This window comes from Morone saxatilis, unplaced genomic scaffold, assembly GCF_004916995.1.
Source record: "Morone saxatilis isolate NCDOM2014 unplaced genomic scaffold, NCSU_SB_2.0 Contig8, whole genome shotgun sequence".
Classification (NCBI taxonomy): Eukaryota; Metazoa; Chordata; class Actinopteri; family Moronidae; genus Morone; species Morone saxatilis.
Genome location: NW_023340257.1, coordinates 15,802,189 through 15,827,302, shown reverse-complemented (window position 1 = coordinate 15,827,302; position 25,114 = coordinate 15,802,189). Strand labels below are relative to the sequence as shown.

At 40.5% G+C, this 25,114-nt stretch overlaps 2 protein-coding genes across 3 annotated transcripts in view; one reads left to right on the top strand and one right to left on the bottom strand.

Annotated features, from left to right (window-relative positions):
* Positions 1 to 1,130, bottom strand: part of tmem160 (transmembrane protein 160) — a 19,020-nt gene extending 17,890 nt beyond the window's left edge. For both annotated transcript variants that reach the window (XM_035680039.1, XM_035680040.1), the window contains exons 1-2: positions 765 to 1,130; positions 527 to 551 (exon numbers count right to left, since the gene is read on the bottom strand). In XM_035680039.1, coding sequence (XP_035535932.1) covers positions 527 to 551; positions 765 to 983 — 244 coding nt within the window. In that variant the 5' untranslated portion in view covers positions 984 to 1,130. The remainder of the gene's footprint in view (positions 1 to 526; positions 552 to 764) is intronic.
* An 8,847-nt stretch (positions 1,131 to 9,977) lies between these two features.
* egln2 (egl-9 family hypoxia-inducible factor 2) lies at positions 9,978 to 24,162 on the top strand. Its single transcript, XM_035680619.1, has 6 exons — positions 9,978 to 10,240; positions 10,960 to 12,443; positions 20,922 to 21,041; positions 21,290 to 21,426; positions 22,265 to 22,332; positions 22,452 to 24,162. The coding sequence occupies exons 2-6, from the start codon at positions 11,178 to 11,180 to the stop codon at positions 22,502 to 22,504; spliced, it is 1,644 nt and encodes a 547-aa protein (XP_035536512.1). The 5' UTR covers positions 9,978 to 10,240; positions 10,960 to 11,177; the 3' UTR covers positions 22,505 to 24,162.
* The last annotated feature ends 952 nt before the right edge of the window (positions 24,163 to 25,114 follow it).

Sequence of the window (25,114 nt, the reverse complement as noted above, 5' to 3'; positions counted from 1 at the left end):
TTCCCTGGCCTACAAATCTGTAAGAAAACATTTTTGTTTTGTTTGTTCAACAATTGTCACATTGTCACAATTTTGACAGGTTTTCTTTTTTTTTTGGAGGGGGGGGGGAGTTCAGTGAAACTTAAAATTGTGATATTCCCACAAATATCACTATCGCAGTATTTGTTAAAATAATCACAATGTAATTTGTTTTGTACCACATTGTGCAGCCAACAAATTTGCTTGGTTGTTTTATCTTAGGCCTTAGAGCAATGTTTGCACATGGGCTCTTATTTAAAGTGTTTTTATTGTAATATTTGGTTTCGATGCAGTGATTCCCTTAAGGCAAGATTTGTTTCTTCTCCTGTGGGAGACCATAAACTAACCTCAACCTATCACTAACTGGGATGTGTCCACAAAGGCAACACACTGTTTCAGCTCAGAAGGGCCCTACAAGGCAACTGCTGGATAAATAACAACTTTCAAATGTGAGGCTGAGGGTTAAATAGAAGACAAAACATTTCCAGCATACATTTAGTCCTTTTACCTGTTTCGTGGGACTTTCTCAGCATCTGGAAAATAAAGAGAAGACAGCTATTAGGAGCATAACCTCTAATTTAACCGATATCGTATATTTATTATAGAAATGTATACATTGTGGATGTACAATGACTATTTATCTCAAGAGGAAATGACAAACGAAAGCAAAAGCAAAAAGATGTCAGTCTGTTGCAGTAACAAGAACTCCATGAACATACAGCATTTTCCTCCCGGGCCGAACCTACCAAAGCATCCGCCTTGTCGAGGTCTGTGAGCTGGTACTGCTGCTCGGGCGCCCGGCTCTTCCCCCACGGTCCCTTCTCTCCGAGCCGCAGCCGTGCGGAGCCGTGCAGCCTCCTGAGCGGGGCTCGGGCGCACGGAGGCCGGACCAGCTTCACTGTCCGGACGAAGTGGGACACGGCCGGCGTCAGCTGCCTTCTCATGAACAAACTCAGGAAGGCCATCACATCACGAGTCCCAGCTAGCTACAAAAATACGAGCTCAAAAGCAAAAAAAAATTAAAAAAAACAAAAACAAAAGCACAACACGACCTCCGCATGCCCTGTGAACTCCCACCTGGTCAACGACAGCCCGGAAGACTCTCCCGTAAAGCCATGCGCGGTGTCGTGAAAAAGGTGAGCAGAATTAATACAGCGCCATCATGCGACTGACGATCAATAAAGGCAGCGGCCGGGGTTATAGGAGAGCCCGATTAAGGTTATTTTAAAGCACAACGGATTTTTCTTTTCCATTTTTCATCGACATCCGCCATCAAAGTAGCTATAGATAAAGTATATACGCCTGCAGTTGCATGTTTCCGCCGCACGATGGCGCCAAAGCACAATGCTGTGGCATGTTCATATTTATTTCTTTTATTGCAACATTACAATATAACATAAATAAAATATGTTCAAAAAAAATAAAAATACTGACAAAACACAAAGGCAACAGATTATGACAGATGGAGTAGTAAGGGTTAAATATAAAAATAAGATAAGTAGGCGAATAAAATAATATAAACATAAAATGGAGAACAAGTAGACCTGCTTTTCATCTTTAAAGGGTCTTAAGTTAGGAAGATACATTTAGTAGAAAAGAACATGCTTTATCCCACTTCAGTATAAATATTTGCTAGAGTGAAATAATAGTCATATAAATACTGTTATAAAGATGAGGAGATAACTGTATATGGTACAGGGGCTTTATAGAGGAAACAGTGCTGTTATACGTTAAAAAAAGGCTTTTGGAATGGCTTTACAGAAAGTTACACTTCTTTACTTTCACTTTCAATATTTCTATTATTATTATTGGGCTTTTTTATGCCTTTATTACAACTTGAGATAGACAGGAGAGAGAGAGCCCTAGTACAAGGGGCACACTCTACCGGCTGTGTATATGTTTACTTTTGTAACCTCTTAAACTAAAGTAATGTATTTTCATATTTTTTATAGTAAAGTCTGGTTCACCAAGTTTTCACAGGTAGCAAATAGGCTAGAATGAAATTTAAGTGTACACATGTATAATATTTCAGTTTGAAGAAAACAAGAATTACACTCTGTAGATTAGGAACAAGCAGATGCTGAATAAACAATGTGACAGTTTGGAGAACATCTTAATAGGAACTTGAAGGGGATAATTAGGAGTTTGAGAGAGATTTGGATGCAAAATTTGAGGTCTTAAACATACACACACACACATAGTTATCATTGTTTGCAAATTATGTAAAATACACACCCTCATACTAATACTATAACCCTTTATGCACACCCAGTGAGCCTGTGTGTGTGTCCTCTATGAGGATGAGTGGACAGCCTCTTCCTGAGGGTCTTTTGTCTTTATCACCCGCTGGGACCCAGAAAGACCACGCCTGTCATACCTGATTGTTCAGTGTGAGGAGCATAGAGAGCTGCACAGGGGTCTCAGATGGGAGTTTGTATTTGTGTGCGTAGGTGTGTGTGTGTGTGAGTGTGTGTGTGTGTGTTGTGTGTGTGTTTGTGTGTTGACAGTGGGGTCTTTTACAGACGGCCAAATCTTTGATGTGATGCGCAGCTGACCCTCTGGTCGCTCTCACGCTACTGTCCCCAACACAATGGGAGAGTGATGTTTGTATGCACACACACTAATTATACACGCACACATGCACGCACTCACACATACAGATAAAAGTGGTCCAGTTTATAACGGTCTGATTATTTTTCAGTGACATTTGCCACATGTAAAATCACTGTATACTCCCGGAAAGGAGAATTGACCTTCAACAATGCACACTCATATTCTTGCATTTATATCTTTAAAGTACTCTAGGTGCTTTTTAATAATATAACATTATTACTCAAATTAGTTATATCTTTTTATATTTACAATGTAATAATAATTTTAACCAATTATATGTATATATACATATAATAATCTAGACCAATAATGAAAAAACAGATAAATATATATTTTATCGTATATCACCATAAGGGTTGGTTAACTTTTTATATTTATTCTTCCAAACCTAAAAAAACCAAACAAACTTTTTAACCCTTTTGAATGTGCTCATTCTTGTTTTTAATATGTCTAAAGTATTTGCTTTTATCACAGTGTGGTGATAAGATTACTGTAATACACACATACACACACACACACACACACAGGTTCCCTGGGTGTGGTCCAGGCTTCCCAGGATGCTGTTCAGGACAATTTCCTGATAAAGTAAAGGTCTTTGTGGGTGTGTGTATGTTACTGTGTGTATCTATGAAGGGAGGAGGAGAATGCTGACTGTGAACATGTGGCAGTGTAGGTTCAACCTGTGTCCTAAACAGCCTTTCAAACAGTGTGTGTTTTTAATGTTATTCTACATAATAAATGAGGGTGTAGCTACATGCATCCAAAGATAGAAACATGCCAAATAGCTATAACTTGACTTTGTTCAATGTGTTTAGACACAACCACTGTGTTTCTTATTGTCAAGTGAATTTAGGGCTATTTAATAAGGCTATATAATAAAGCTATTTTACATATGGCAGTAATAATCTTATTCTATCAAATAAAGGCTTTTATTTTCATTTATTTGATGGGGGAGACAGGAAAGTGGGGAGAGAGAGGGAGAGAGAGAGAGAGAGCGAGGATGACAGCAAAGGGATTCTGGTTGGAATCGAACCCAGGCTACTACGTAAGGACTTTGTACTGATGTACCAGGGGCCCCTGTAATCATTCTTTCATGTCAGATAGTATTGGCCATATTTAATGCAGAAACAAGACAGCTTCTTCTTTTTCTTCTTCTTCTCTTGGAGCAGAAACAAAACCTTTTTGGAGAAGTTACAGTAGCTGCAAAACTTTTAAAAATTTAAAAGGCCCCTATTTTTCCCCCTGCTGTTTGATGGACCAAATGTATTTCAGGGTCAGTTTTGATGTTATAATAAAGTGCAGCATGGACAGATTGGTTCAGACATTTTGACTGCCGACAGAAATTTCCTCTATATATCTCTGTGAGCTATTTTAAGGAAGGCTAGCGGCACAGTTGATCCTCAAATTCCCCTGCCTTACCACTTCACTAACCCGTATCACTCTCTCTTTCTTTTCCCTTTGCTCTCATTTCCCCAGTTTTACTCAACAAACCCTCTTCCTCCTGCCTTTCTCCCTTTATTGTTGTGCATTCTTGTCTGGATGACTGGGCTTTGTCATCATGATGCTCTTTATTTCATTTCCTCTATTGATTCTGGACGATGATGAGTGAAACTGTTTTGCAGAGCTTTTATACTTCAAATTCCCATCTCACCTTTTCCAATCTCACCACCGTGAAATTTGCAAATCCGTCTTTTTGACATCAACTCGATTTCTGAGGCTATTCCATTACTGGCTTGAACCTCCATCCTTTATTTTGTTTTTACTTTCACACAGCTTGCAAACACACCTCTGCTTTCCTCAACCCTGTGACTGCGTCTTCCAACCTCCTTTTACACAAGTCTCTCTCTCCTTGCTCTCTCTCTCTCTCTCTCTCTCTGCCTCTGTGACGTCACGTTCTTCCCACGTCTTCTTAAATAAATAAAAAACAAATTATCCATGAAACCCAAGTGCTGCTGTCTGTTTTTAAAGTGGTCATCTGACTGGCATGACATTTGTGTTGTCGTGCATCCAGCAGCAGCAGGCATTTTATACATATTCTTGCCAGCACATGTTAAATGTACAAACATACATTTGCAATTGTCTAAATATACATGACCTGGATGTATAGGCTTGACACACACACACACACACACACACACACACAGGATAACACTATAAAACAGTGAAAACACAAAAACACGCCAAAAATGTTGATTCCATGTTGGATCAAAACACTTTGTTTACCATACCAGTTTCATGAACAAACATACATTTAAAGCAGATTTGTTGGATGTTTTTAAGCCATATTGGCACACACACAGCACAGCAAAACACAAAGTAAGCAAGTCTGCTTATAGGCCTCAACTGTATGTTAACTCTTTGTTACCCTCTCTGCTTGATTCCTGTGGTGTCAACAGAAAAGAGGAAAGAGAGAGATAGAGAGAGGAGGAGGAGATGTGTATACGTGCAGAGCTGCACTAGTCTGTGTTACACAGTCTGGGGGATTCCAGCCAGCTGCGTTGGGAGCACTGACCTTGGCAAAGAGTACACTGTTTTTCAGTCCCTGGGACAAACAAGTGTTGGATGCAAGTGTCAACTGGTCAGCAGACAAATGATTTACTGACATGAATTAAAGGAGAGACGCTACTGCTTAACAAGTCAAAAAACTTTGAAAAGCTTTATGAATACACAGCAGTGCTGGAATGTAACTAAGTACTCAAGTACTGTGCTTACAGTAAGTACAAATTGGAAGTACTTGTGCTTTACTCTACTTTTTACTTTACTACATTTCAGAGGGAAATATTGGTACTGTTTACAATTTCAGAGGGAAATATTGTACTGTTTACTGCACTTCATTTATCTGACAGCCTTAGTTACTTTACAAATTATTTTTTTTGTACAGAAAACATAAGAGAGAGCTCATAAAATATGATGTTTTGTTTTGTTATTCAATTTAACAGTTTATACAGTACGGCTGAAATGATTAGTCAAGCAATCGATAAGTCGATTCACAGAAAAGTAACTATTTTGATCATCATTTAGAGGTCCAGCGTGTAGGATTTATTGGCATCTAGCAGTGTAATTGTAGATTGAACTGCCTCTCCTTACGCTCCCCTTCCAAGCATGAAGGAGAAACTACTGTGGCTGGGAATGCTGCGAAAAATTGTGAAAGCTCCTTTCTAGAGTCAGTGTTTGGTTTATCCCTTCTGGACTAAAGTAGAAACTTGGTGGTTCAACATGGCGGCCTCCATTGAAGGGAATCCACTATGAAAACCAAAAAACCTCTTGCCAAGAGAGCCTCCTGAATGTTGCACACAGGACAACAATTTGCTGCTTTTCCTTTATTAAATAAATTTTTCTAATAATGCTGAGGTTTGGACTGTTGGTTTGACAAATTATTGTGAAGGTGTTCATTTTCAGAATTTTTACAAACCAGATAATAATTCAATGAATTGAAAAAAATAATAAGCAGATTAACTCATAATAAAAAAAGAATCATTAGTTGTAGTCTTATACAAAATAGTTAATGAGCTCTTCTACAACCAACAGTAAAATCCTACTTTTGTATTAATGCGTGAGTAATAATAATCTAATGATATAACTTATAATAGCATAAAAGTCGAAAAGTCGCAGGGGACATTTTACTGTACTTTAAGTCAATTTTCCTAATTATATTTATATACTCTTACTTAATTCAAATGCAGGATTTTTTTGTAGTGTGGTATTTGTATGCTACTTTTATTTAAGAAAAGGATCTGAATACTTTCTTCACCACTGATGCACATGTTTACTGTTTTTAATCCAAATTCTGTAATTGTGTAATATTTCATTACATAAACTGTGCATTGTAAGTTATTTTAAGGGAAAAACACCATAATGTACCAACTCTACAGGATACAGGATGGGAAGCTGTCGGGGTTATTTAATGTTGCAGGTGTGTGTTTCCAAGCTTGTTTTTTCCTTTAATTATGGTACAGCTTCACTTTGATCTCTTGGTACATGGGAGCCCTGATTTATTTTGAGGTTACTTTGTTTTCTCTGACCATAACTCTTAAGTCAATGACATTGTTCAAGCGTAAATCTCACGCTAATGGTTTGCACATGTGTGTGCTTGTATGCGTGCATTAAATCACCACCTAGAGTATGTATGCTGTAATCTACCCAACGCAGTGTTTAAACACTTGACCAATGCAGGAATGTGGTATACATTCTCCACTACAGTCTAAGCCAAACAATGAATCATCATTTTTACAGTAATATTTAACTGCTCTGGTTGTTTGGCAGTGGCAAACCTTGGAGGGATTGTGTTATTTCCTGTCAGCTTTACTCACTGTGTAGACAGTGTGATTTAAAAAAGAGCTCATTCTGCCAAACACTGGTGGCAAGAATTTCCTTTTTTCCTTTTACAACACTACCTTTCCTTATTTATTCGCTCTTAATTAGGGTCAACCTTTGTCCAACTGTGTTCTGAAGGAAAAGCTGCCTCAGAGTCACACTAATCTTCCTGGTCATATCATGCTTTTCCAAATAAACACCAATAAAAATGTGTCACCTCCATATCAGCAACAATAAAACACACCCTGCTGCACACCCTGGTCTCTGATGAGCTCCATTGCCTAGAAAATGGCAATACAATTCATTTTTACCTATACACTGGTAATTGCATGGCGATTGCATCCTTCCTTAAAGTTACCTGATCATGTGGCAAATGATCTACTAACCACAGATTTCCCAAACAGGTTCCTTTTTCCTGGCAGCTAAACAATGTGTTATACTTCACGCTGGTGCTAAAATATTTGTTCCTACTTTTGACGCCCACTTGCAAACCACCCATCACATAGACAAGTATTTATACAGTGTGACTATTTTTGATGTCTGATGAATCATGGTTTCCTGTGCGATTTCATTACCCATTTAGAGTTTAGCTTTACTCAGTTAACTTTCAAGGGACCATTAATAATGTATGGTGTGCAACAACTTTAAAATTTATTCCATTACTCAAAATGTTACATGTCAAAAAAACTTCAGTGGCTGATTTTCATGTGTTAGTTGTACATATATTGTGTTCTGCATATGTGAATCTTGACCAAAAGACAACTTTTTCAACTACACAGATGGGACAATGGTTCAATGGAACAATAAAACCTAGAATTATATTTTGATTTCCAACTGTGTTGTTTGCTCGGCTGAGTTCAATGACTCCGCAAGTATGTAGATGAGACTGCTTATGCAGATGATGATGACCTCTCAATCTGCATTTTGATTAATGTGCCATTGTATGTGTTTATATATGTATTTACATAAATGACATACTTGTATCTATACCTGCTGATGCTTAGCCCCCTAGCACTCTGCCCCCTAGCACTCTGCATGGCTGATGTCCAGGCCCTATAGGCTGAGACGGGGCTGTAAGCAACAGATGGATGTGGCATGCCAGTGTTGTGTCAATACACTCTGTCCCTAATCCCTCAGGGTGAGGCGCTAATCCAGCACTCTAACCCCAGGCCTGACTTTCTAACAGCACATTACCTCACTTCCTCTTGCTACACAAATATATAGGTGGACAATAATGTCAAATGTATGCAGAGTTAAGCAAGCGCAGGGTTTGTGCTGAGGTCAGAGAGGGTCTGACATCATGAGTTCAGAAACATCAAAACTCCCAATGCTGATAAAATAATAGACTGTCACTGTCATCTAATCAATACATCCTATAGGGCAATATGAAATATATATATTATCAGAAAATAGACATTTCTCAACTGCTAGGGATCCAAGGTGGTTATCCTTTTATGACTGTTTTTTAAGCCATTATGGTCAGTGCTGAAAACCAATGAGCAAGGCAGATTTATGGGAATATTGGATAAACAGGATTTCAGTGTGAGGAAGTATCTTCAGTTGTGAGGCATTCACTGAGATACTGTAATTTAGTGAATGCCAAAAATGTTTTGCTGTTGTAACATAAAATAAATAAGATTGTCTGTATATTTAATTTTATTTTATTTATTTGTTGATTTAACTATAAACAGATCATACCATACAGACACAGTGATGCATAGAAATAAATAATATAGAAATGTAATAAATAAAGAAATGTAACAAATTAAATAATAAACTAAATCGAAACTAATTTCCAGACCCTTACCCCTGGTTACACTTAAACAAATAAACAAACAAATAGATAAAACAGGTTAAGAATACAAACAAAGACGGTTGTTTGTATTTTTAAATGGACAAAATAATCTACAATAAATAGACACAATAAAACCAGCACCTTTACAAGATCATGCATTTCAAGAAGCAATTAAACCATCTCTGACATTGTCTAAAATATGTACATTGTAAGTTTAAAGAAAACAAACAGTGGTGGAATATAACAAAATACATTTACTTAAGTAATGTAAATTTGAGGTACTTGTGCTTTGCTTGAATATTCCCATTAAATGCTATAGGCCTACAATTCCTACTGAGTTATATATATACCAAACAGTACGTAAGAGGACTTGGCCCAGCCTGGATCAATTAGGACAATAAAATGCAGTTTATACATTGCTACAGTAGCCTAGAACGGACAACCCATACACTGGCTGTAGATAGGGCCTTTTGTGTGTTTCACAACCTACAACAACATAATTTCTCCTACAAACTTATCAGCCCGTTCTCATTCCCAGGTTGTCAAATTCAGATGTGAGTGGTGTTCAGCTAGTAGTCCTCTGCAACTCTAAATGCCACTAAATCCCACACACTGGTCCTTTAAGTCAAGTATTAGCATTTAAATATACTTACCAAAAGCTAGTACCAAAAGTAAAAATAAAAAGCTCATTATGCAGAATGGTCTATTTCAGAATATAATATGACTGGACTATAATTAGTGATGGACTGATGTGAACATCCTTTTAATGTCATTTGAGCTACTTTATATACTGATGTGTAGCTTACTACTACTACTACCACTACTTTTAATAATAATAATAATAATAATAATAATAATAATAATCAGAATTGATTTAGTAAAAATACTAATATTGGATTACATGGAAAGTGAACTAGGCTTCACTTCTTCAACAGTGTCCTTAAGTACTTGAGTAAATGTAGTTGGTACTTAGTTGGAACATTCAACAGCTATAAGTTGGCCTCGTTATTAATGTAGAATAACATAAGCAATCTTATCTAAACTGTCATTTTCTAAAATGTAACAGGGCGGTTGCTCACAGTACAGCTGAAGGTCGGCCGTAGTAGCAATTGGTCACATGGCCTGTGTGCCTGACAGGAGGGAGTGGAGAGAGAGAGAGAAAGGAAGCGGCTGCGGGAGAGGAGGAGGAGGGGGAGGAGCGGGGGGTGGGGGAGACAGACAGAAAGAAAGTGGGGGCACACACCGACACAACGGAGAGCACTTTTTTTGGGGGTGATTGAGGGGACCTTGTGTGGCTCCCAGCATCTCCCTCCGTCCTCCCGTTGAGCTGGATGTGTCAGAGCGGCGTTGGTCGCCGTCAGCCGCTCAAACATTATTTATAACCGACAAGAAAATTGGATGGGACGCACACACGGGCAAGACAATCCCGGAAATAACATGCGTACTCTCAGCCTGTCACGTACGCTCACTGTGGATTTGCATTGCTGTAGGCTGCCGTAGGTAAGCAGTGGACTGTAGTCTGCCGGAGGGACGTTTTTACTGGCTTCTTTTGACTGTATAGCTGCGTGTTTAATGTATTTTACGCCTCTGAAATGTGTGTTTCAGCTGAATGAATAAATCGGTGTGATGTTAAGCTCATTTTGTTCTTTTGAAAAGGAGGGACCTTTTCACAAGGCTGCCAAGTTAGTCATCAATTGCTGATAAAAAACGAAATGCCCCATTTAAAGTCCTTTAATGGGCAGACGGATATGAATTCCACTTGTATAAGTCAGTATTTACAGCAGACATGTTATAATATTTGCTGACCGGTTTGTAATTTCTTTCTAATGTCAGTGCCACTGTCAGTAAAAGTTAGTTTTTTGTCGGCTTTCATTTCTCAGCATTTTCCGCCTTTTTATTGATTAAAACTATGAGCTGCAATAAATAGTGTGGCCTAATATTACGTAGGCCTACATTTAATTGTCTTAATGACCAGTTTAGTAGTGCATATGATTATATAGGCTCCAACTGCCCTGTTGTTCACTGTTGCCCTACATTAACATATTTTTAGCAAGCCTATTTAAATACTGTTATGGTATGTGTGTGTGTATATATATATATGTATAGCCTATATTTATATAGGCCTAAATACTGTAGATTTACTTACTTCAGCTCACTGTGACAAGTGATCTGCACTGTGCTATTAATAGGCCTAAAGTGTATCCTTTTACTCTCCACAGATATCCCACACAGCCTCAAAATGTGCCTAAAAACGATACAAACAAATCGCATTAAATGAGAGTACAATGTGCGAAACAGAAGCGAGCAGAAGAGGACTCGGACATGAAACTTCTAGCGGCCGTGGCAAAGCTCCTCTCCATCAGAGAAAGCTGTGGCTCAGCTAGAAAATGAAGCGAGGACGTGAGCTACGTGCGCATCCAGCAGATGACGAGATGAAATGGAGAGCTTGGGACACACGGACCTTTTAAATCCAAGCTCTTCCCGCGGATCCGTCGCTGTCTCGCCTTCGCAAGAGAGAGGGACGAGCGGCCAGCAGCTCGTCTGCGGAGCGGCGGAGATTCACCGAGCGGACATGGGGCTGAACGGTTTCTGCGCGGCGCCGCTCGGGAGCCGAACGGCCGCGGAGTTACTCGCGGGTCTGGCTTCTCAGACCGACTCCCCCGCGATCACAACCCCGACGAAGCAGTGCAAAACCGGCGTGCCGCTCTACAATGGCGGGGTGGTGTCTCCGTCTGCCACCGTGGAGGGGAGTCATGCGGGAGTTTTGGCTCACACACCAAACGGTTACCCGGCACAAAGGAAGGGGGTGGCGGAGGTGACGGGCAGCCCTATGTACCCCCTCACCAGCAGAGCCTGTCTGGTGGAGAACGGGGACCGGACAGCTCATGAGAAGTGCCCTTCGGTGATGAGGAGGATCAATGGTGACCTGAAGGCCAGACAGGTGCAGCAACAGAAGAGGAGAGGTGGAGAGAACCGGGACACCGGGTCAGGAACTCTTAATGGTCTAATGATAGGGTCGCAGGTGTTAGGGAGCTCTGCAGACCCGGTCTTTCCTTCGGGAGACTTGGACCCTAAGCGGAGAAGATTGGCTGATGCAAGTGTTGCTCACAGATCTCCAGAGGCCTCCAGAGTGGCCCGACCCGTCCCCCCGCTCGCGGTCACAGTCAACAGTTCTCAGAGCAACCAAATGACTATCAATCATGTGCACTGTGTGACTCCCCAATCTCCCTTCACCCCTCGTGCCCCTCATACTAACCAGCACAATGGATATAAGGTGGCCCCACCAGGCCCGCCAGCTGCCCCCAGCCAGAACTCCCCAGCTGAGGCTAACAGCATCCCAACCCAGCCGCCTCCTGCAGGGGCCGGCTGGTCAGCAGAGCGCATAGCCCGGCAGTACATCGTCCCCTGCATGAAATACTACGGCATCTGTGTGAAGGACAATTTCCTGGGCCCTGAGCTGGGCAACAGGGTCCTGGAGGAGGTGGAGGTCCTAAACCAGAGCGGTAAATTTCGGGGCGGGCAGCTTGTGAGCCAGAAGAGCATTCCCTCTCGGAGCATCCGGGGTGACCAGATCGCCTGGGTGGAGGGACGAGAGCCGGGGTGCGAGAGCATCGGGGCGCTGATGGCTCACATTGACGAGGCCGTCATGCACAGTGCTGCCAATGGACAGCTGGGGGACTGTGTCATCAATGGACGCACTAAGGTGAGAGGAGGTACAGGGTTGGGGGCAGGTGGGGTCAGGCAGGGGTTTGTTTTCCATCCACCAGAGAAAAAGCAGACATAGGTATGCCAGTCATTACATGACATCATTATATTTTGTGTCATGGCTCTATCTTCTGCTGCTTCTCTACTGCCAGCATGCAGGCACGCAAACACACACACTCACACCACAGTGGGAGAGCGAGCTGCGCTTTAGGTAGGATGGTCAGGATGAGCCCTGCAGGGTTTCTAGCCCACGTGAGCTTGATAAGGGGGACTGCGGGCTCAGCCTTCCTCCTAAACTGGCTCTGTGCCTGGGTATAGGCCTGCCTATGTTTGCCCCTGTCCCTGCGTTCATACCACTGGTACCCAGAAGAAGAAAAAAAAACTTGCCTGGGGCTGTATCTCCTCTGCCATCACTGTATCTCTGCCTTTGAAGACAGCATTTACCCATGCAAACATGGTGCTGGCGAGTGTTTTTCTGTTGTCTTTCACGTCATATTTCGTGCCACATGAGCTGCATGTTTTCTCTTCTTTTTTGCCGCAGTTTCTCTTTTCCAATGATATTTTTCAAATGCCATGCACAGTTACCACAGGGACCACTTAAGAAGTGCTCTAATCACAAAAGGACTAAACAGCCTATAACTACTTTAATTCCTCTTCAAAGTCCACCGTTGGCCCGGCGGGCAGTTGTTTTCTCTGTCTTGCACACAGTTTCCATGGCTGTGTGCAGAACCCCCCCCCCCCCCNNCCCCCCCCCCCCACTCTTCCTCCTGTAGTGACGCAGTCCTGGGTTATCTGAGCCAGGTAATGTCAGTGACCCCCTTCTAATTAAAGTCTGGTTCATTCTCTTAGCTAATGCTTTTCCCTGTAACATGGAAAAACTGTGAAAAACACTCAGATTAAGTAGCTTGATTAGATTTTTGTCTTTCCACCTGTCTGTCTGTCCCTTTCTGTGTATTCTTTAACTTGTGTTTTTTTCCTATCAGCCGTGAGTTAACCATTACAAGCCAGTCTAGACTGTTACCCAACATGTTCTCATTGTTCAGTCAATATTACCTAAATATTAGTATTGTAATGCTTTACTTTCAGAAGAGATCAGTTTGACAGTTTCCAGACATTTAACTGTCTCAAACTTTTAACTCCATTTTTACTTCCACAGTCTTTATGCTATAAATCAGACTGTTAAGTAAATGTTAATAAATATTGATACAGAATTTTTGTAGCAAAGTGGCCATTATTTATATTAAAATAAACACACGTGAGAATTTGTCCCATCAGCAGTCATGTGTAGCTTGTGTCTTTCTGTGTATCCATCCTAATGTTTGATATAAACATCGGCAGTATTTTCCCCTCCCTTATCAATGCATTTGCCCCCCAACCTTGTTCACCCTGTCTGTGCACGTCACACTTTGCCCTTTTTGCATGTCTAGTCATTGACATAAACTCGAGGTAGCTTTTAAACAGACGCTGGCAGCCTTTGCTCTCTTGAATATGAGCAGCTTTCAGGTCAAAGTCATGCCCTGTCTGTGACAAAATGACAGCAAAACAGGAAAGTTGACTGACTAGAATGGAACGAGTGAGCTAATATATGTTTAATTTGTCAAGATTGCTTTTATACTTTAGTTCCTCTACACATCTGCAGTTTACACTGCATAATATTGGGAATTCTGCCTGCTGCCAAGTTGCATTCAACCCTCTTTATATCTTGTTGCTTTGAGCTGCAGCTTCCTTTCATGATAAAGTGGATTTAATCGGTAAAATCAGCAACTACATTTGATTGATTTTTCATTAGTGCATACTTTAATGAAGTGAATATAAAATATATTAATAGACATGTTTCTTTCATTGTATTACTTAAATTGGCACTCAAATGAGGTTTGATAAGTCAAGAGAAGTGATCTGCTGGGCCCGGGAACAGGATTTTAGAAGAGTGTAATCTGTGGTTGGCACATTTGTATTGATAGATGCCAGTTTTGTTAAACAACACTGTATTCTATGTTTATATGTCTGTATATACCTTCCAGATGCTTGTTAGGATGTTGTGTTTACATGTTGCTCACCAAGTTATTAACTTTTTTTTTGTTATAGCGACGAGTAACTGAGTGATTCCCTAAAAATGTTAGATGGGTGAACGCCAACTGTTCCCTGGGCAGATCTCTCCGTTTGCCCTTGGTACATTAAAAAAAAGTTCAGTGCTGCACAGTACAAAATGTCCTGGCTGGGTGTTCCTGTAGAGGAGTGCAGGAGACAGCGTAGCGGTAGATGCAATGATGGAGTGCACGAGTGAGAGAGGAAGCGATAGGAAAAGAAAAGAGGAGGATCAGGGAGGAGTACATTCAGATAGAAGGTCACTGCGTCTTTTCTGCCCTCTTTGTCAAGTGACAGTTACTCCTAAAAAGCTTATTTTATTTCTAGCAGTTCACTATTTCTACCTTCATGTGATCACTTTCTGACATCTCTTTTGTTCTGACCACCTTTTCCTTTCCCCTGTCCTTTACTTCACCCCCTTTCTCCTTCATCTTATCAACCCCCTTCACTACTTGGACAAAATATTTCCCAACCGTTACCTTGGTAACAGGCCCATACAGAGTCGAGCTCTGCATTGTGTAAGAAAGAGATGGAGAGAGAAGGAAAGGGGCTGGCAATGCCGGAAATAATGCCCTCACCAGCACTAGTGTAATATCTCTGTATTCTGACTCCTGTTAGTCAGCAGGAGCCAGGCTTTGCTGCCTGTTAGACCATCAGTAGGCAGGATTATAGGGCGTACAGTGGAATGGTAATTCACTTAATAAAGTGGAGGGTTAAGGTGGGAATGTCTTGTTTTATGATGAAGAGAGAAACAATTCAGCGCAGGGAACGAGACACACGAAGGGGGAGGGGATAGGCTGGAAGTGAGAGTGTAGGGATTGGGAGGCTAGCGTTGAGCGAATGAGAAGGGACGATGCAGCAGAAGCTTCGGCATAATCAGAATGTGTGCTGCAGCAGCGTGTCCTCGGATGCCCCTCCTAGAGCTCAGCAGTGCCACCATGCAGGCAGCAGCTAGAAGTCAAACACTAACACACATATTGCAGCTACAGACCTAGCTAGCTTGTTTAGATGGATGGATGGATGGATAGACAGAAAAATATGGCATTTTGGTATTAATGCAGTCTCTGTTCAGATAGTTAAGATGGTAAACAGAACCAGTGTTAAACATTAAGACTGTCACATCATTACCTTTAACTTTGGCTTCCAGATAGTACATCATTTGTGTTTATTGTGGTATTCCCTTGGTGCAGTACTAACTTCTTACTTTAAAGCTCAGTGTAGCAGCATACAGGCTGTTCATAGCAGTTGTTGCAGTTGTCGGTTGCGCCACCTTATGATGAACATTTAGCACCTCTGTCTTCTTTGAGCATGATAGTATGAGACAGTGGTGTCATTCACTATCACAATCCGAAATTGTGTGAGTTTAAGTGTACTTGAAGTCATTAGAGCTGAAGCTATTAGTGGATCGACAGAAAATGGATCTGTTTTATGTTTTATGTAAATGTGATCTTTGGGTTTTGGACTGCTAGTCAGGTAAAACTAGTAATTTGAATTGGTCAGATTGATTAAGAATGAAAATAAGAATTAGTATAAGGTTCTGTCCTTGTCAGCTTATATTCCTTTAGATGTCAAATTTTTATTGTGTTTTGTTTGTCGGTGTATGTCAAAAGGCATTTACGGGGCCTGCATGCATACACTCACACACACAGAAAACACACACACTGAGCTTTCAGTGGTGATAATGAGTAATGCCATTGGTGTCATTGCAGGGCTGACTCATACGGACAGAACACACTTTCCCACATTCTGTTGTTTGATGTTCAAATAAAAAATAACCCCTGTAATATAAATACTAGGTGACAGTTGAAGATTTGATCATGTTTCTAATTCCACCATCTACCCCTCATTAAAGCTATAGATAGCAGCGCCTTCTACAAATACGGTGACAGCCAAAAACAGCAAACGGAGCAAAGTAACTGCAAGTAGGCTTTTTTTTGTCATATATCTGTGCACTACCAGCCTACGGACATTACAGAAACACACACTAACCCTAAGTAAGTACACTTACATTCAAACACACAGATCAGTTTTCTTTGAAAGTTTAAAGCAGTCCAACAATGTTGTTACTTGTTACTGTAAATCCATAACTCTAAGAGCCTGGATCAGAGGGTTGGTTATTATGTCCTCAAACAATTACAGATTTGTAGTCTGACCTATGACCTTCATATTCTGGATCTTGCTGAATAATGGGCCCTGACATAGCCAGGAAGGACAGCACAGCTATTAGCTGGGAGTTTAATTCACCTAGACTTACTACCTCCTTCACTTTTCTCATATCCAATCTGGTAGAAACCATTAACAGCTGATCCTGATTTATACCATACCCTGTGTCACTTAGCCTGCTTGTGAGTAATTAGTTGTGGAAATTAAGCAAGATGGAAGTGCTTCTTGACAGCCCCGGAGATGGCAAACATCTGTTGTGCTGCAGTGTCCTTGAGCAACACCCTGGCCCAGTCCCAGCATTCACCCTCAGGGACTCTCAGACTTTGATGCGCTTTTCCGATAACCAATGAGGCCTCAGGGTTTTCCCACCTCAAGAGCTTGAGGACTCACTTTTCTTTATTTTTTTTCTTATTTTTTGTTGTTTTTTAATTTTTTGGGGGGGTATTTTATTGCCTTTAATTAACTGGGTCAATAGGCTAGTGTTATCTGCCAATATTGTCCTATTGTAGACATATTGCTATTGTATTGGTATCTGCATACATGTTATTCCATATGAAAACAGTTTTTTCAAGTATATAATGCAGACAAAAAATGCATATGGTAATATACTGGTGTCACTGCAAATTCTATGATACTGTACAATACTGTGACAAGCAGCACAGAGTAAGAGAAGAAGCAGCTCTCACCAGTGTCAGCTAGAATTGGCTGACATTGTATATGTTAAATGATTTAACATGTTAAAGAATATTTCACTTAAATACTCTTTAATAAAGTAATGTTTGGTGCAAAATCTGTGCACAATTATTCCAGCTCAAAAATCCATTATATCAGCTGCCATGTTGGTAATTGGTTAACTAAACTTTTCCCCCTTTAAAATCGGTATCGGTCTCAAAAGTCCCATATCAGTCGGGCTCTAATCTGTACATACTTAGGTGCTGCACCCCTCTAAATTGATAAAAAAGAACATTGGTTCTCTCTATAAACATTGGTTTATAGAGAAAGTCTCGGTTCCACTGACCCTTACTACCCTCCTCACGAACATACATATGTTGTTCAGTATGTTCTTCCCCTTAATCTTTCTCCTTGACAAGCAGTTATGGAAGTATTTGTTCAAGCTTATCTAGCCCCTCTCCCCTCCTCACCCCTCTCTCCACCATCATTCCTCTTATCAGAATATGCGTGCAGCAGTGAAGTTTATTTTGGTTCTTGTCCAGAACAGCCTGTTCTGCATACCCAGCCATCACCTTGACAGCCGGGTATCTACCCAGTTATGCCATTAGGCCACTGATGCTGGTGCCTGGCACACAGGTGGCTGGTAAGATTTTACTGTGGGCACAGATCTCGGCAGAGATGAAGGAGGATAGATAGTATCACACTGTATGTCGGTGTGTGTGTGTGTGTGTGTGTGTATTGACAGAAGGAGATTGAAACCATGTGGATGTATGCAAAACCGGTTTGAATGTGTGATGAATTCACATACATTTTTTAATGCCTAGGGTTGGTTTAGAATAAATAACATAACCCTCCTCTTAAATGATATGCCTGTCTTGTGTTGTCTTTGATATAGACATTGTGTGTATTTATGTGTGTGTGTGTGTGTGTGTGTTTGTGTGTGTGATGTGTTTATGCTGCAGGCTAGGGCTGAGCTGTCTGGTGTGGCATATTACATGTTAATTGTGGTTAATTACAGTTGTTAAGACTGTTACCAGTTTGAAAAAAACACACTTCCTTGAATACATGCACACCCAAAATAATGTCTTGCATCCTCGTATGAATATAGAGAAAATTCACCCTTTGAACACGGCATATTTTTCTTAAATGTCATAAAAGATTTATATAGTTGTTCATTGTCAATATTCAAGAGTCAGATGATAAACTGTCCACCAGAATATTCACTCTGGCAGACGCATTGCTGTCATGAAAATTAAACCCTGTAACCATTGACATTTGTGAATGTAGTAGGGTTAAAACAATCAAATTACATATATATATATATATATATATACAGAAAGTGTCCAATTGTCTGCAAAAAAAGGGCACCCATCCCTACAAGACAGAGTATCAGAGTATCAGGTGTTATCAGTTTGGTACAAGATCTACAACAGCAGGTCATATGTAAACTTGACACTGACAGCAGTGTGCTAAAAGCAGACCACTCTCTACACAACCTTTTCCTGTTGTGATAAGTTGTGGAGATCTTGCAGGGTTAGCAAGGAGGGGCGCCATGGGATATCTAACGCCTTTGTTCTTTGTCATCTGAAATTGAAGGTACCCTGAAGAGTTTTTTTTTTGTCAAACAAAGTTATGTTTACATTCACCGATCCAAAACTCATTGTGCGTATCCTTAAGGAGAAGGAATCACGCTGAATTCATATTTCTTCTCATAAAACATTTGCAGAGCCAATTTTATGGAACAATTAGAAACCTACTGCACATTCATGTTTACTTGCTAGCAGTCTTTTCTTTTCTTGTCTTTATAAGTGTGTTACTGCCTTTCTTGGCAGGTTACCGCCACCAACTGTCAGTCAGGAATAATGTGAAACTGTAGTCAGGACTATCTATCATGTTGCCTGCATACATATGCATGTGCGTTCTTGTTGTGCATTCACAAGATACAAACAAGACCCACTCTTTAAAACTTTGCTCCATAGCACTACTAGTGGTCAAAAGTTCCACAGGGTACCTTTAACTGAACTGTTGCTATGATGTAAAAAATAAATTAAAAAAGGCACACAGAGGTACAGAAACCAAATGACAAAATTAAAGAAACTATCATTCTAATCTAATCAAAGACAAAAAAGATCACTCATAACATGATCAGCTGATCTGCTGTAGCAAGATCTAATTACTGGAAATCACATTTGGATGACATAAATCTTTCTAATGATCATTATGTGCATTCACATATTTTTCTTTTTTCTTTACGCACATTTGATATGGTCGTTTTGACGCAGCAGGTCTAGTTGTCAGTTGGAGCCCGGAGCAAAAGGTCTGGAGGTTAATGAGCTCCAACTGAGAGCGTTGGTCTGTAATGAGAGCTGACAATGGCAGCTGAACAGAGTCATACACAACACAACCAAACTCACTTGGCTGTGAATGAGGAGGGAAACACCACAATAGGGAGGAGGAGGAGGAGGAGGAGGAGGAGGACGAGTAGGGCAGCTTGCTCTCTGACCGAAGCTCTCCTGCGTAAAACGTACCATCAATATTGTTTGAGATTCACAAACAACACAAGAACAGGTGCGTTTGTGTTAGAAATCTATGTAAGTGCTTTTTGATTTCCACTGGGTTGAGACTCTCACACAGAGCTTAAATGATAGCGTCAGGCAAGTTGGGTCGATTTTGCAGCAGTGCAGAACCTGTTAGTCATGAATGATAGTGTCCAAGAACTCAGCTGAAGTGATGCAGTGGCTCTGATATTGTAACTCTTCCCATGCAGAACAATATAAGTCAAGACAGAGACAGTATCTTCCTTTGTAAGACAGCCTGGAGAGTTATTACTCTACACGCTGCCAACTATCATCATCTAGGATCTCTCTCTGCCAGCATAGGCTGATGTCAGTCAGCATGTGAAACAGCAGTAAAAAAGACTGAACGTTGGCTACAGCCAGTGTGGAAACTACACAACTCCAGCCTCAAACATGAGCATGTTTCAGACTGATATGTCATAGGGACACAGGCTGAGCACAGTACATTTATAATCACGTGGGCCTGTGACTGTCTGGAATGCGCATTGACTGAAGAGCTCTCACGCAGGTCTCAGTTCCCTTGGACTCCCCAGAGAAAGCGGCGCTCTCCTGCTTCACAGCCTCCAACACATAGACGTCAAGCAGGGGAAATACCAGCGCGAGGCCATTGTTTGAACATGGATACTCTATCTGGAGATCATTTTGTAGCTGAGAACAACAGCTGAACTCTGACACATTTCTCTGCTCCTTTCCCCTCTCGTGACACAAATTACATAGTGGAATTTTATATTAGGTATACAAATGGTGGACCAGGAAAACAGATTATGGAAGTGGAAGATGAAATGTAGAGCCACAGAAGGTGTCTTTTGCAATGTCCTTGCGCTGGCTGAAGTATATAAATATCTATGCTGATTGGAGCCTGATACTGCTCCTACTGATTAATCTGCTTTTCAAATAACCCATGACACAATTCACTTTTAAAGGACAACATTTTTTGTTATGAAATGTTTTTCTAATGTTCCAGTTTATCCTGGTTTCAGGGCATGGTTGCCTGTTACCCAGGTAACGGGGCAGGGTACGTCCGCCATGTTGACAACCCCAACGGTGACGGACGCTGCATCACGTGTATCTACTATCTCAACAAGAACTGGGATGTCAAGGTACGTATATTAGTTTAATTTAGATAACACATTGAGTACATCTCAGAGTAAATGAGGATCATCACAAAAAAAATGTCTTTCCAGTGCAGTCACAAAAACACACCTCATGCAGACATAAGCTAAAGTATGCCTCCGGTATCAGAAAGCCATTTCTTCTTTGGATTTTTTTTTTTTTTTACTGTTCAATTTTACATCAAGTAACCCGTACTTGACCGTGTTGTTTGCTTTGTGTGTATGTGTGTTTGTAGAAACAAGGAGGGATGCTGCAGATCTACCCTGAAGGCAAAAATGTGGTGGCCAGCATCGAACCCCTGTTTGACCGGCTGCTCATCTTCTGGTCTGACCGCAGGAACCCACACGAAGTCAAGCCAGCCTACGCCACTCGGTTAGTAACTCTTAAAACATGCAGGGTTTATATTTATATATATAATGTGTATATAGTGTGTGCTTTAGTGTGGAGTTCTGCCTCTTCTATTTCAACTCAAGAACTTCTTGTCAGAAAAACCTGTTGAAGATTCTTTGATGCTCATATGAGAAAGACCCACTTTGTACATAAACAGACTCATGTAAGCACTTACACTCAAACTGTTGTTTAAATCGTAACTGTGTCCATCGAGGGCACGTGACACAAACCTTTGTACTCCTGCATTTCCTCCTCTCCTCTCCTCTCCATCTGACTGCTGGGGGGCGAGGTGGAGTCAGAGGCAGGAAGTATGTGTTTCCTGAGGGGGTCGGTGGGAGGGAGAGGGGAGGAAGGTTCGATTGCAGGACTCGTGCTGCAGAGGCACAGACATGAGAGACAGGAATAAACAACACAGTCCCACAGGAGAGACTAGAAACTGGACAGTTTCGTTGTCAGTCAGCTGTTCATTAAATAAGACAAGTCATGTGAGACATTTTTTGTAATCTGTTGCCTCAAAAATAAATATTTCAAAGACCAATTTTTGCTCTTTTGATGAGATTTTTTTAGGGCAATTCGGTCTTTATCACAGACATTTATGTGAAGAAATATTTGACCAAATTTAACTGGAAGTAAACTTTATTTTTGTTATAAATGTCAGGACTAAATGTCCTTATGTCAGCCATTTCGTAGACTTTTCTTAGGCTATTTTGCTTAAATGCTCATTAGAAAACAACCCATTCTATATACGGTATATACTGACAAAACAAATTACCTCTTGTCTTAGTTATTAAGATCTTTTCGTCCTTCTTGTGTCTTACAGCTATGCCATCACAGTCTGGTACTTTGATGCCAAAGAGAGAGCTGAAGCTAAAGAGAAGTACAAATTGGGTAAGCTTCTTTACAGCCGTAGTTCAGTTTCACTCACTCTCCTAAATTGTTGATCACCTCTTGCCATATTTGAACTTAATATTGTTCGGGACTAACATGCTTTTTTTTTGTGTCCATAGCAACAGGACAGAAAGGTGTTCAAGTGCCTGTCACTCAAAACAGCAGGACATAAATCTCATCTAATCACTGGAGAGCACTCCAAAAGTATTATGTGCCTTCCTCAACTGTTCATGGGCGTCGTGATCATAAAGGGAGACACCGTTAAACTGTCAGTCATCTCTGCAGCTCCATGCCACTTTTACAGCATCAGCCGTCAGATTTCACATTATGGACTGTGATGTTTTCCTGCCAATGTGATTGGGCTGCTGATCAAAGACGTGGCAGATACAGAGCACAACGAACTAGATTGTGCACCAGGGTGAGATCAGAATTATGCGTCATGGCAAAAGAAGAAAACTTTGACGTCTCACTGAATCATGTATGAAGACAACAAATTAAAAAAAAAATGGACTCCTTTATTTGATTTTGTTGCAGTTTTGCCTGTTCAGTTATCATTGATGTTGTGATGTATTGAGAAATCATTGTTTTACTCTACTCTGGTGTAACTTTAAATTCAAACACAAGGAGCGTAAATGACGAATCAGTCGATTCACAGAGGGGGAAAATGAGACGCAAGGTGTGGAAATCAATGGTTTCGTCCCTGAAATTCCTTATATCCCCTTGTCTGTGATGTGGTTTCCTTGTCTCATGATGTGGGCAATGTGTGGTCAGTGTAAAAGACAGAGGCACAGAAAAGAAATTGACAAGGCATCAAACGATTGTCACCTACGATACAGTGGAAAGTTGCCCTAAAGCAACAGCAGCACTAGTCCTGGCTCAAGCACTAAACCTAAACATTACAGGGCCGAACTTAAAGCTTGCATGAGGACGACTCCACACTGTAGTTTTACTCTTTATAGCACACAAGGTAGAGTTCAAGAAGTACTCTAGGACTTTATCACAGTACCTGGCTAAGACAAAAAAATCTTTTGCAACAGCCTCAAAATGTTAGTGCGACAAAATCACTTAATAATCCAGCATGGACGTTTCTTTTTTTAATTTTTAGTTGTTGTGAGGTGTGAAACAGGTTTTTAAGACTGCACCTAATGTACTCGAAGCTTTTTTACATGACGGATGTGTAGTGCTCTCAGTATGACTGAAATACACGGCTCACACTTGAGACAAGAGGCAACCTGTGCAGTGACAGGGGTCTAAACAGGGTTTGATGCAACTGAGTGTGTTTTCTGTCTTGGCGTGAGTTTGAGTATGTGCGTGCGTGTGTTTGTGTGTGTATGCTCATTAACCTCTCTTACCTGTTCTTAACAAGATGGAAAAAGTATGTATTACCAGTGTGGACACAAACACACACACACCTGTACAATTAAGACCATTTACAGTATAAAGCACAGAGTTAAGCATACACTGTATGTGAACTGCAGGGTCAAACTACTGTCTGCTCATGTGTGTGATTGAGTATTTGTGTGTAAATGTGTACTTGCACATGTATGTGACAATTTCCACTGTCTCAAAGAGGGTCACAGGTATTGTCTCAGTGTATTTTAGATTGGTTAAAGAGAAGGTTATTTTAAAAAGCACTTTATTGTTTGAAATACCATGCGTGAATGATAGAAAAATATAACTGAAAATGTAGATTAATGCCTTTATGCTGTGGATAATATGGTCATTCAAATGCAATAGAAACTAAAAAAATGAGAACAAATGGAAATTGTTTGCTTTATTTTTTTTTATTTTGGAGGATTGGATTAAAACCTGTTTGTTTTTGTACACAAAGTATTTGTATTTGACTTACTGGGAAAAATATTAGCTGGATCCCAGTTTTATTCAACTAGGGAGATGAGACCAAGAGGGCATCAGCAGACACATTTCCCAAAAAAACACAATCAGTCTCATCCATACAATACATGAGGGATCAATATACAGAAATCTGATTTCAGGGCATATTGTGAATATCATCTGGATTTGACAGGTGGCTAAAATAAACAGTCCAGTCTGTCAGAAGTTATCTGCTTACCAAAACTGTCGAACTATTTCAGTTGCAATTATTTTCTAGTCTTACTGTGAAGGAAAGCACACCAAAGCTCTTGTGTAATTAAGTTCTAATTTGAGAGACAAAGAGCAAAAACAAAGCACCAAATTAGTCTTTAATTACAGAATTAAACCTGAGTAGTGCAGTTATCGTTATTGATAAACCTTATGCCTTGTGACATATTGTGCAGGAGATAGAGACACTGAGCAGGATGCATATTAGACATCGTAATAAACAACTGGCATGAAAGCATGTTTTTGTTTCTGGCTTAAATGACATGAATTGCTCCTTATATACCTTGAAAGTGTACATTGAACATGTACATAGTACATAACCAGCGGTCTTAAACACGGAAACAAGTGCTGAGACCTCTTTTTCAAGGTAAAAAAACAACTCCTTCAAGAACATTCACAAGGAGTATGCAGTCTCAAGATAACACACAAAGACTGTTCAAAGAAATGTGGGTATTCTCAAGAACTTTACTGATGTAAATTCAAATTAAGAAACAGAACAGAAAGAACAATGCCTATCCTATCATATACTGCTGGATAAGTATTTCCAGGAGATTATTTGCTTCCCTCACTGTGCTTTTGTTTCCTCGAGTCTGCTTGGTAAGTACAAGAATTGCTCACCGAAACACAGATCCCTAAAAAAGTAGGATAAGTAGGATGAAATTTTATAAATCCATTGGATTCA

Bases quoted from the DNA above. Each gene is read 5' to 3' on its own strand.
- egln2 (XM_035680619.1), top strand. From the start codon at position 11,178: ATGGAGAGCTTGGGACACACGGACCTTTTAAATCCAAGCTCTTCCCGC. The intron at 12,444-20,921 runs GTGAGAGGAGGT...TCCTGGTTTCAG, and splicing joins TCATCAATGGACGCACTAAG to GGCATGGTTGCCTGTTACCC. The intron at 21,042-21,289 runs GTACGTATATTA...GTGTGTTTGTAG, and splicing joins ACAAGAACTGGGATGTCAAG to AAACAAGGAGGGATGCTGCA.